Source organism: Platalea leucorodia (assembly GCF_965183815.1).
Source record: "Platalea leucorodia genome assembly, chromosome: 5".
Taxonomy (NCBI): Eukaryota; Metazoa; Chordata; class Aves; order Pelecaniformes; family Threskiornithidae; genus Platalea; species Platalea leucorodia.
In genome coordinates, this window is record NC_138827.1 from 71,578,612 (window position 1) to 71,591,767 (window position 13,156).

General features: G+C 37.5%; 1 protein-coding gene across 2 annotated transcripts in view; it reads left to right on the forward strand.

The window, feature by feature from the left end:
- Window positions 1–13,156, forward strand: part of LOC309591543 (aldehyde oxidase-like) — a 50,497-nt gene that overhangs the window by 12,481 nt on the left and 24,860 nt on the right. For both annotated transcript variants that reach the window (XM_082314044.1, XM_082314045.1), the window contains exons 9-18: window positions 512–592; window positions 1,720–1,864; window positions 2,035–2,127; window positions 3,884–4,035; window positions 4,272–4,365; window positions 6,877–6,986; window positions 7,840–8,024; window positions 9,172–9,334; window positions 10,211–10,303; window positions 12,257–12,426. In XM_082314044.1, the coding sequence (XP_082170170.1) occupies window positions 512–592; window positions 1,720–1,864; window positions 2,035–2,127; window positions 3,884–4,035; window positions 4,272–4,365; window positions 6,877–6,986; window positions 7,840–8,024; window positions 9,172–9,334; window positions 10,211–10,303; window positions 12,257–12,426 (1,286 nt within the window). The remainder of the gene's footprint in view (window positions 1–511; window positions 593–1,719; window positions 1,865–2,034; window positions 2,128–3,883; window positions 4,036–4,271; window positions 4,366–6,876; window positions 6,987–7,839; window positions 8,025–9,171; window positions 9,335–10,210; window positions 10,304–12,256; window positions 12,427–13,156) is intronic.

A 13,156-nucleotide genomic window follows, 5' to 3' on the forward strand; every position in this document is an offset into this window, starting at 1 on the left:
TGATCTGAATGTAACCACTGATCTCTTAGGAATCTGACTGCTGGCTTGAGTCTGAAGAACTGATACACTCTTAAAAGTCAGAGTTATGATTGTAATTTTATATGAAACCTCTTATCCATATGAATGTTTGACTTTGTTCTCAATTTTCTTTCAATAATATCTGATGTACTTCTTTGCTTTTTGAGTACTGTAGGTTGGCATGAAACCAGCTATTTTCTTATAGTAGGACTACAGGAAGCCTGTAGTTAGTCTTTCAGTTGCTTGCCTCTACACTGTCATTTGTGTTAGCAGTGAACTTTGAGAAACTGTTATGAACACTTCCTTCACCTCAGCACCTCCAAATGATGCATGACAATTTAGCACCAAATCCAAATGATAATGGAATTACTAATTTTCTGCTGACTTCAAGTGGGACCCTCATGGTTTGTTTTAGGTTTGCTTTTTTTTTTTTTTGATGGAATTAATAATGAGAAAAAATTCTTGGTCTTTGCTTGTTTTGTTTCTTTTTAAGGTTTCCACCAGACTATTTTCAACAGATGAATTCCAGCCCTTAGATCCCACCCAGGAGCTTATATTTCCTCCAGAACTAATGGTAATTTTTGCTGCTTATAGACTATTTTGGCTCTGTCTTTTCCTTAGTAGTCCATAGTTCATAACTCATTCTGAAGTCCTGCTTAGCAGTAATTAATCAGAAGAAACGTCATAACATTTTAATATAAATTCAAGATTATATTCCTTTTTTTTCCAGTGAGCTTATTGAATATTCACATACAAAAAATAATCATATTGGGAAAATGAAGTTGCAGAGTTGGGTATTAGGGTGAGAAGACAAAGTAGTAACCTAAACTGGGTTTTCAGTGCAGCACCTGAAGATACAAATGCTTCTCAGCAAACTGAATGGCAAACGCTTTGTAACATTGCCAAAACTGCATTTTCCCCATTTTGTGGCTTAATAGTTTTGTTGGTCTTTTCTGTCAAAATGTCAGCCTCAGATAGCCACCCAGCCCAGGGAGTGTTTAGCCCCAGTGATTAAAGTATGACAAAGATATAAGCAGCTGAAATAAGGGCACTGGAATGGAAAGTGTCAGGCACCCTTAATTATTGACAGCAGTATTTGCCCTAGAAAAACTGAAAGCTGTTTGCTTTACATTATTGTCAATCTATAGATTCAAAGCCAAATTCTCTGGAACTAGCTGGCTGCTTACAGAGAAAGATTGATAACTGTGGGGCAGGAGTTCTTGACCTCGTATTTGTACCACCACTAGTTCACAAGCTATTTCCAAGTGTTCAGCGAACAGTGCAAGAACAGTGAAAGACATCCACATGCATGCTTAATCTAGAAAGGGATGCTGCTGCCAGTGTCATTGGTAACCTCCAAGCAAGCTAAGTGTGCAAACATCTCCCCAAGTAGTTTTTATCACTTTTCTAATAATTTCAGCAATTGCAGGATCTATTCCTACATTTTTTGCTTGGGAACTATTTATTATCAATCTTGTTTATTAGCCTATTGGAATTAATTGAAGACGTTTTAGCCATGCAGTCTAGAAATTCACCACTGTGCAAAGAGCCAGTATAACAGTCCCATTTCTGTCCAGTTTTGAAGGATTAAGTAGAATTGCCATTGTTTAAGAACTTCTTTTGGCTTTCAGTCTACTGTCTATTAGACCTTGCACCTGTTTATATGTCTAAACATTTAAATCTACCATATTTCCCCATCAGAGAATGGCTGAAAATCAACCAAAAAGAACTCTGATTTTTCATGGGGAGCGAATGACATGGATTTCTCCTGTAAGCTTAGATGAACTACTGGATCTGAAAGCTGCCCACCCCAAAGCACCTCTTGTGGTTGGGAACACCAGTGTGGGTATGTGTACAATCAGAATGGCTCCTGTTACCATAGTTTCAGTGTGCATGGGAGGAGTGGGGCTACATTTATCATTCTTTTTGCATTTTCATCCTTAAGCTTACTCTCCACTATGTTGGAGTTGTCATTATGGAAAATGTCTTTTGTCTAAGTCTATTCCTATCTGGTAGGACCTGAGATGAAATTTAGAGGCGTGTTCCATCCAATTGTTATTGCTCCTGCAAGGATCCCAGATCTGAATGTGGTGAAATGCACGGACGACGGTCAGTAAACTTTACTTTGTTCAGACATAGGAGATTCCTCTGCAGTAAGAGATGCTGCTCCATTCCATAGTGCTGAAGGTGTGAAGTGCTGTGCAACTCATTCCTAAGCAGGCTTGGTTCTTCCAAGGTCAAGGTGGCTGTGGCCACTGTCCCAGAGCGTGATACAGTTTTGTCTTCATGACACAGTGTAGTACTGACCAGCAATATTATCTTGGGCCCTATTAGTCATAATAGTGCAAGGGTAATTATTCTGGTAATACTGGTTCTGGTGCTAAGTCATGCAACATTTGCTTTGTGATCTCTGTACCATGCTACGCAGAGAGAGACCCATACAGAACCACAGAGAAAGACAGCAACATCGCATGCTTGCCTGCATTAGAAAAAAGGCTGTGACTAAACTGACATAGCTAATATGCATTAACTAATCTTGTTCTCAATCATAACAGCATTAATTATTGTAGATTAAAAATTTTGTACCTCAATTTATATATTTAAGGTAAGCATGGATAATTTTTTTAGTTAAAGTTAGAGTAGGTTTTAGTTTTTAAATAAATTCTATTGAAATTAGAAATAACAACTAGAAATAGATTTAAACTTGCTATAATAGCCTAAATTAATTAAATATAAATTATGTTGTGCAAGTTTACTGTCAAAGTTTTAAGGAAAATCAAACCCTATGCCTGAAGCCACTTTTTTGAAGTGGTAAACTGTATTTGACAGTTCTGTCATTGCATTTAGAATATCTTTTTCATATCAGATCAGTCATCCAGTTCTAGTCAATGACTAGTTTGTTCTTAGCTGAAAAGTGGTTGGGAATTGAAAGGAAGCAGGGAGAGAATGTTTACTGCTGCTTTTAATCTATAAATAAGATCTAGTTATGAGAAGGTGAGACTTACTAATTCTAAAATGAGAGATGTGCAGTTTAGTTTGCTAGCCAGAAATAGTATTTCCTCTCTTTAGTTAGATTTAAATGCAAAACATGTTTTGATTAAATTTTTATTTTAAATATATAAAATTTAGTATTGCTGTACTCGATTAATAAGAAGCCATTTAAAAATTATGTATCTTTTGATGTATATTTCCAATTGAATTCCAATGTTCATTCAAAACATTCATACATTACATAGTCTGTTAATAATTTTGAATAGAAAAGCACTGTTTACCATTTTATAATATTGAAATTTTTATAAAGTATAATCTTAAAAAGAAATTTATAACTAGTGAAATAAATACATATAGTTATAGGTTGTCTTTCTCGTGGGAAAAAGAATACCATATTCAGTGTTAGAACTGTTTGGGTTTTTTTGCAAGTACTACCTACCCATCCCTTAGGAGAATAACTAGAATGTACATATGCAAAGAAAAATCAAATTATGATGAAAATAATGTTTTAAAATAGGAAGAGCCTGTTGAAAGCATTTTGTAGCTGACTCACCTTTTGGTGAAACATCACCTAAACATTTACTCAGTCAAAGTTGGTGCAAGGGAAGCAGTTGGAATAGGCAGCCAGAAGCAGAGAAGGGATTTCTCTTTTAGAGGAAGTGGTGAGCTATTAGCTCAATTTCATCATTTCATGAAATTTTAACCTCAGTCTCCTGAAATGAAAGGTCACAGTACCTTTAATATGCAAAGGCCCCTCTCCTTATATCTGCCTGTATTCCACATGAGCAGTCCTAGCTCTACAGTCTGAACATAGTTTAAAACCCAGGCAATAAAGCAATGCGCACATTACACTTTCATAATCTTTTGGTTACAGGATTAACTCTGGGAGCTGCCTGCAGCCTCTCTCTAGTGAAAGACATCTTGACAAATGCAATCTCAGAGTTCCCTGAAGAGAAGACAAAGGTTTTCTGTGCTGTCTTGCAGCAATTAAGAACTCTGGGTGGAGAACAGATAAGAAACGTTGCTGTATGTTGTGCATTACTTGCAATAACAATTGTAACAGAGTGTAACAAATGTGTAATTGCTCCTGACCACATGTAAAACTTGCATTTTTAGTTCTGTTTTTAGCAGTGAATTTTCTGTCAATACATCTTTTTTGAGCTTTCAATATGTGTAAATTTATGTATAGTCTGCATGTTATATTGTCAACATAAAAATGTGAAGGTGATGGAGAAAGGTGACATAAATTTCTTTTTTTCAAGTCATTAGGTGGAAACATCATAAGTAGAAAATCAACCTCAGACTTGAATCCTATTCTGGCAGCCAGCAACTGTATGCTCAATCTGGCTTCAAGAGGTAAGTGGAGATAGCCTGTCCCTGTAGTAGTGCCAGAGGTACAGGATCCTATTGTATGGGGAGAGGGGAAATAACAACAGGTGAGCATTTCTTAAGGAACCCTTTTCCCACACTCATACAAGCTCACATCTGCAAGAGAAGTAATTTGCAAATGAAGAACATGTCGAAGATTCTCATGTCAAGGGTAAGCATTCAGACCAACCAGATCACATGTACTTCTGTGGGCAGTGAATTACTATAAGCACTCATAAAACCTCACAATTCGAGTAGTTGTACATCACCTCCCTGGTAGTTTTTTTCTGTAATTGATGCTTTGCCCTGGTTTTAAAATCACCCTCTGGTCCTGAGAAGAACTCTAGCATCTCATTCCTCACAGATACTTAGTTCTGATACAGGAGGCACTAGTCCAGCACCTTTTTCCTTGCCCTTTCCCTCAGTTTTCTTCCATCACTATATATATACTCCACTTTACCTGCTCCCTTTCTTGTGCCCTACCTTACCATTGGAAGGTTGATGAAGTTACTGGTAAACATGAGCTATCTGGTGGCCTGGAATTGCATGCTCTCCCTTCTAGATAGCTTATGTCCATTTTGCCCTTGATCCAGACAGGGTGCACGTTGCCATTTCAGACCATGTACTACTCCGCTCAACACCCTGAAATTCACGTTCCTTAAGGGATTGTTTCTGAGACAGGATTTCTTGGAACAGATACACAAAAACTTATGCTGTGTGATTTCCACGACTTCTTCCTGCATAGTTTGGCATTGAGAGGAAAAATACCTGTCAGAATATTGTTCTGACAAGTGAAAGCACAAACATTTGCATCTTCTGAACAACTCTAATGATGTACCTACTTATTTGAGTGATGAATAGGATCAGTGATTGATAAGTCTTTCTGTTAACCTGGCAGGATTTTACTGCTGGGAGACGGTTTTAGGTGTTTTCACAGGTTTTTAACATATTTCTTTACCAAATGGTAGTCAGTGAAACATAGGAAAAGTGGATTGTTCAAGAAAAGGAGGTTACAGAAACACTTTTAGTTCTTAGTATTTATCTTAGATCACAGTGTAAGAGAAAAGGCACCTTCCTAGATCCTGGCAGACTCACAGGTGGGATTGGACAATAATCTTTATGCATGTAAATCAAGTGTATTCTGGATGGAGTTGCAAAGGCAAAAAACCAGAAACGCCAGTGCTGCTATTCTTAACAGTGTTATTTTTCAGATTCACGCTTCAGCAAAATAAAATTCCTTTACTGTTTTGCTGTCACACTAGTTATATTTGAGGAATGCAATTTTAATGCTAAATGATACTGTAGGATGAACAGGTTACAGTGTGATCATCACACGTAACATGAAAAACATGAAGAATATAATCTTGCTGTAAAGCAGCCAGTCTTGAAGTATCATGTTCATTGAATGTGAGGGGAGTATTTTAATGTATGAACCTTTAAAAAGTGGCACCGAAGATTATCTAGTTATAGAAAGTCTTTGGACAGGTCAGGGCTACCGCAAGATAAATATTGTCTAGTAATAAGAAATAATTTATTTAAAAATGCATCACACTCCTTAAGTAGCATGTGAAAAGTACAAAGGACACAGAAGACTAGTAAAAAATACACTTTGACCTCATCTGTCAAACACATGGGGTTAAATTCCACACTGGTGAATCACTGTGGATTTCCATCTGTGCAATGTTTATGCCTCTGTGTTCTTGCGGAATGACAATGCTACTTGACAATTGTGTTACTGGTACAGTTGCAGTCTTACTAATAAAACTTCTTGAGCCAATGGAGCTTGTTTAATTAATAGAATCAATTATATGTGTTAAAATGTTGCATTTCCAGAAGGCTTGCTAGCTTAACTGCGTAGTGATATTGGCAAACCCGATGCAGCATAGATGAAGTTTAAGTGTTCAAAGGGCTTTTACAGATTTCGGTTCCTTGCAGAATTTTGTCCTCTTCCCTTTTGAAAATCCCATCTTTAATAGTATATATCATAGAATGACAAACATAGTCACCTTTAGAATAATCTACCAAAAAGAGAAAGGAAAGGGCAGTAGCATTTATTCCCTTCTGGACTCCTAGAAGTGTTCAGAATCTCGGAACAAAAAAAAAAAAAATTTTTTTTTTTTTTTTTAATTTTTGCAGCAGTTGTCTCCCATTCAGTTTTCTTCCTCATTCTTTATGTTTTAGAAGGAAAAACAGCAGCTGCAGAGATTTGGAACAGATTGACAGGAGTGGGGATGGACTCATCATGGCAGTATCAGAAGGGAGGATTACAGAATGGGCATTGATCTCTGGGCACTTTCTTAGGACTCTGGTGTTATGGTACTATGGAAGATGGAGCAGTCATTTGTATTTATAGAGCATACAACTGATAATTTGTTATGTAAACTCTGCGGTTATTATTTACTCAGGAAGGCTGCAGGTATTTCTTGCCAGTTAAAATACGATTTATGTATGTTAATTGCACAATTGTACAGAAGTTTCTGGATTTGGGATTTTTTTCAGGAAGAAAGCGACAGATTCCTTTGAGTGATATTTTTGCACATGGAGTTGGTAACAATACCATTATGCCAGAAGAGATCTTAGTCTCTGTCCATATTCCCCATTCTAGGAAGGTAAGTTACTAGTTTGTTCAGGTTTGCTTTGTGCAGAGTTAAGGACTATTAAATAAAGAGCAGGAGGGGGGCATAATCCCTATGTGTAAAGTAACACTATTACTGCTCACTTTCTGAACTCCTGACATTTGATCCTGTCAGTGCCATACTATCTCCCAGTTTCAGCCAAAACCCACAACTTAGCAGGTAGTTGGTGATATATAAAGTGTGATATTCAGACAAAAGCTTATCCTAAAATGATGAGAGCAATAGCAATTGTCTAGACCCCCTACAGAAAGGGGTCTTGAACAAGCTGCCATAGTCCTCACCAAAGCAGGCTGCTCAACTGTGATATGGTTGGCACCAAGCAGGTAAAGCATTGTCATGTCTTGAGAAGTTTTCTTAAAATGAGATAAGATTGGACATGGGCATGCTGGTTCCATAAATGTTGCTGAACTGAATAATAGTCTTTAACTGGTATTGTGTTCGCAAGAGTGGATATGGGATCTTAGAGTTATGGGTCATGTTATCTGAGTGCTGAGTTTGGCAATACTTTGAAGCCTCTAAGCCTTTGGTCTTGTTATAAATGCAGCTCCACTTCACAAGATCCCTGTCTTCCAGCTATCTACCATGAAAAAATCTAGGTCATCTGAACTGTGTAGATGGTGGAGGATTTGGTATGGGCTGCTAGAAAATCAAAGATGGTAAAGCTACTGAAAGGTCAAGAGAAGCAAGTGTATGGTCTTGAATGCTCAGGAAGTTGAATTTGTGCCCTTCATTTGTTATTCTCTTGCTTCAGGTAGTGCAATAACAAGTTCTGCTTTCAGATACTTACATGTCTGCAGGTTACCCACTTCTGTCTGATCTTGCTCAGGGGGAGTATGTCTCTGCATTTCGACAAGCACCAAGACGGGAAAATGCTCTCCCAATAACTAATGCTGGAATGAGAGTCCTTTTTGAAGAAGGTACGGACATAATAAAGGATTTAAGCATTTTCTATGGAGGTGCTGTCTCGACCACCATCTGTGCAAAACAAACCTGTTGGACACTTATTGGAAGGTACAATTTCTCTGCCTTCTCCATGTCTCTGAATAAAGGGGCTTTGAGAGCTTGGGAGTACTTCCTTGGAGCATGAAAGAACAGAAAGATTTCACTTGCCTGGCTGATGCCACATGTGCTCAAGTGAATGATCTGGTCAAACCTTAATGATGACTTTTCAGGATTGTTACATTTTGGAGTCTGCACATGGGTGCAACTCTGGTGCAAAGTATGCAGAGAGATATGAGATATGAGCTGTGTGGGACAGGTGGATGAGGTATACATAGTCAGTTGTGCACCTGAACCCAAGCATTGGTAAATTACGCTGTATCCCATAGGTTTGATAATACCCTCGTATCAGTGTTCTTGAGTCCTTCAATTTGGCTCTGATAGATACAAAGTTTGAGAACTTCAGATGTGCTCAATAAACTTAGGAGCACAAGTCAAGCCTTAACCTTTTCAATATCTCTTCATCTACAAGATCCTAATTATCTCTGAAGCTAATCCCTGACATTCCCTCCCACTTTGCAGCATCTTTCCAAGGTTTGGAAGAAAAATATTACAAATAATTCAAGCAGTATAAAACCATTTATCTACCATGGACTGTTCTACCATTTAATATGCAACTGTTTCACTAGTTGAAGTACTCATTACTTTTTGCTCCTTTACATGATTAAATTTAACAGATTTATATTTTGGTATCTAGGGTTCTGTAACTATGGAGAATTAACTGTCTTGAGATACTTCAAGGAGACAGCCTTTTCAGAAAATGTAACAACTATCCAGCAGTAATCAGATCCCTTGAAAGCATCTGCACTTTGCATCAATATTGTTATCCACTTTTCTTTAAAGATAGGACAGTATGTGCAGAATAGTGATAATCTGTAAGACTGTTAAATCAGCTTTAAAGCTGTAATAGGTTTTATTTATTTATTTATTTATTTATTAAAAGCTGGCATAGCACTCAATTCCATTGACTCAATTCCTCACTTCTGTGAGCAACATTGAACTTCACTGTTTTCAAAATTGCAGGCCATTATTAGAATCAATATTTTGGCTTCATTGTGAGCAGGATTATGCACGTGGTCCATGGTACAAATGTATTACTGTAATTTGTATTTATTTTTTTGAGTCCTGGTCTGATTGTATCTATTATTCTTCCTGACAGACACTGGAATGAACAAATGTTGGACGAAGCTTGCAGACTAATTCTTAAAGAAATTGCTCTTCCAGACTCAGCCAGTGGTGAAAAAGTAGACTATAAGAAAACTTTGATAGTCAGTTTCTTCTACAGATTTTTCCTGGAAGTATTGCAGTCATTAAAGACAACGGTAAAATAGTTCTCCATGTCTGCTTTTGTGCAAGCAAATGAAAGGTTTTTTTCTATCCGTTGATGCTACAACATTGATGTACAATGTGCTAAATATTGTCTTTGGGGTTCAGATCTACAGAAGAACATAAGCACTTAACTCCCAAAGAGACTGATGGAGAGATGCCCATTTAACTTTTAGGTGCGCCAGATATCTTTACCTTGGACATTAGGCTTTAAAAAAAAAAATTGAGCAATGCTAATGCAACAATGTATCGGTATTGAGCTCCCACGCCCAGAGAAAACATACATGAGGTCTTACTCTATCTGTCTGTAGTTCAAAACATAAATAGACAGAAATAAAGGCTTTGGAAAGCAACTGTAGGTGTTAAACCAACCCTCCTTCTTGTATGAGTTGTTGACTGGGAGAGGAGGACTCTAAAATTTCACTTCCCAATACATTCTAGGTGTAATTTACTTATTTTTTTCTTAAATCTGTCCTTATGGGGAAAAATATCCCTTTTGCCTTTTTCTTCTGTGTACCTTGAGCTCTTCCCTCTGAATTACCATTACTAGGTAATTTACTATTACCAGGAGTGATTCTGTGCCAGTTTTGATCAGATCCCAGAACAAAGCTCTTCTGACTATCCCTGCTTTATGTTGCTTACTTTAAACAAGCGTATTTGTTGAACACACCCGATATATTTTTAAATATTATTTACTGAAATCTCAAAACTCCACATTGTTTTAAAATTGTTATTTTAGAGCCTTTTTAGCTTGTGAGAGTCTTGAAGGAATTTCCTGTATAAAGAGTTTGTATGTGGTGATTTTGTTTGTTAGCTTTTTTAATTGGAATGTTAAAAATGTGAGTTTTAGTAGTAATTCACTTCCTTTTCAGGATCCTTGCCACTATCCCGGCATACCTATGGAATATAGGAGTGTCCTACAAGATTTCAAAACCAAAATGCCTCAGAGTATCCAAATATACCAGGCAAGTGATTTTATTCTAAGATTGTTCTGTGCTTTATAAGACTTGGTAAAAAGTCACGGTTCAAGCATGACGCTTGCTGTGAAGCTCAGGTACAAATTTTCCAAAGGATTGAAGGAAACAGGCTCCTAGTGGTTTATTTTAACTGCATCTCAATTAGAAAAACCTTGTTTGTAAAAATAGACTCATACGGGTATACTCACTTCTTCTAAACAGTTCTCAAAAGATAAATATGCTGAACAAACTCTATTGTCAGACTACTTAAACTTGGTATATTGCAGTGTGCAACCCAATTGGAAAAAATTAGAAGAAAATAAAAAAGATTGAAAAGCCCAAGTCTATAGCTCTCACTGTAGTATTCTTGTCTCAAGATACACTTTTCTTAAGATCTCAGAGGGCTCTTAGGTCTTACTGTAGATTTAGGAATCAGGATGGAGTTTGTGATGGCTCTCTGATCAAATTAACAAGAGTATTCAAGGAGAAGTCAGCAGTAGAGGGCAGCAAAGAATGCCTTTTGGATTTTCTGAGCTCACCTTTGTGACTAGATCATGGTGGGAACTCCTGCAAGGATTTTTGGTATCTTCATACCCTCAACACACAGGTAAAAATCTCAAGTTTTTGAAAACCTAAAGAAAATTCAAATGAAAACCAGATAAATATATTTTTTTCATTTTCAGATATTCTTTATAATAACATTTCAGCTTCAAATACTTTAAATTTGTTCAAGTAGTTATCTTCAGCTTACTTCAGAGTTATTGTCAAAAAAAAGACACTACAGACTTACAAAAAGGGCCAGGATCAAAGGTACTAGTTCTTTAGTACTTTCAGCAATTTATTCCCCAGCTACAAGAAAGTGACTAAACAACAGAAATGGAAATAATTTGTTATTTAGATCAGTTGGCACTGAGCAACAGAAATTATTTGGAAACATAGAAAATCTGTTTTTTCACTTTACATTTCTATCTAACTTTTGCAAGCCCCTATCTTTTGTCTGGAGTTCTTCAGCTGAACATTATTAAGCTTTTAAAACTAAGGGGGAAAAAGTAATGTGTATCCTGACAGATAAATACCTGGTCATTCTTTTAGTGGAAAAGTTGAGATGGTTTGGCTGAGAGCGCCATTTGAGGAACTTTTGGCAGTCAAGTGAAAAATGTCTGTTCTTGGCCTTGGACATGTAGCAGACAGTGTGCCAGAAAGTGCAGGAGGTAGAAATGTGTAGCCAGAACACTTGTGTGACGGAAGCTATAGAAGAAAGAAGGTTTTGAGTTGTGAGCAATTAACTAGTTCTAAAAGTAGAAAAGGAAAAAGTTAGTGTGAACACCGACTTAGAAACTGGAAGTGTTCTGGAAGTTGGCAACGATTAGTTAGTGTGGCAGAATTAACTGGCAACACTGAATTAACTTTTGGGAAAGACTTAGCAAGATGAGGTTAATAAGGCACTAAATTAATACACAGGTGCAAAGAAATAAAATTGGGAAGGAAATATTTAAACAACATTTTCTCACTAGTTTACATTGATCACAGGAAAACAAATCCTAGGAATCAGTGCAAATAGCTCAAAATACAACACCAGTCACTGGTAAAATACAGAGCAGAATCTTGTGCAAATAATTTGGAAGATTATCAAAGCTTCATGACACCAATCAGCAAGGGAGGAAACTATCTTTCTGAAAAAGAAGAGCTGTTTGTATCAGTCTGATGTAAATGATTAAGGAAAAAAATTCAAGTAGACAAACCTGTGCAAGGCTCTCAGAAGGCTCCTTAAGAGAAGAAATTGAAGAAATACCCAGGAGCAGCAGTCAGGTCCTGCATCCACATCTGTTTTCAGTATTGAACCAGAAGATGATAATACGAACAGTTGTTCCTTCATCTCATTTTCTGATTACTATAAGAATAGCATGACTATTCTTTTTTTAACTGTTTGGGGGTGGGGGGTGTGTATTTTTGACTGTACAGGATATAGAGCCGAGTCAGTCTCCCCAGGATCCTGTAGGACGGCCCATTATGCACCTGTCTGGAATTAAGCATGCCACTGGTGAAGCGGTTTATGTTGATGACCTTCCTTCTGTGGATGGGGAGCTCTTCCTGGCTGTCGTCACTAGTTCCAGAGCTCATGCTAAGATTGTGTAAGTGTTCAAAGTGTATCTGAAGAAAGTGTTGTTATGAATTGCTGTCTGAGATTTTTAGAGCAGACTAATGAGTTACGCGTATACAGAAGAGCACGCCTGATACCCGCACTGGCTCAGGTGCTGGAAGCAATATTGTCACTCTGGTAGAAGGCTCTGTTTGGATGTGTCTCACTCCATATTACTATACTAATGAGGTTGAACTGTTTCTGGTCCGTGAGCCAGCCTAGAGCTAGCCTAGGTACCTGCACAAAGTGCTGAGCTGTGCAGTGCGAGCAGGCACTGAAACTCAGCTTTACCAACATAGCTTTGAAATCTCAACTCTATTATGAAAAAAGAAAATTGTTCAAAATGTAGGAAATAGTGTTGCAACATTGCAGCAACAAGGTAGCAAAGGTCATATGAGGCCTTATAGGAGAGGAAGATGGGAAGAGAAATTTATTTTGAAAGAAAACTGTTTTCACTTATGTTTTTATACTGCCAGGATACACCTCTTCTAGCAGTTTGTTCAACATTCAGGCACCAAAATGCACATATCCAAGTTGTCTGCCCAGCATTCAGGCACCAAGACATGTATCCAGGTGGTCTGGTCAGGATTAATTGTGATGACAGAGAGGACTGGGGCTGCTAGCTGTAGACTCTTTATCATATTTCCTGGCTTATTCTTGGGTTGGTGATAGTATGCTGGGTTTGGATGGGCTCTTTTTGTTACCATCAAGGAGCTGACATC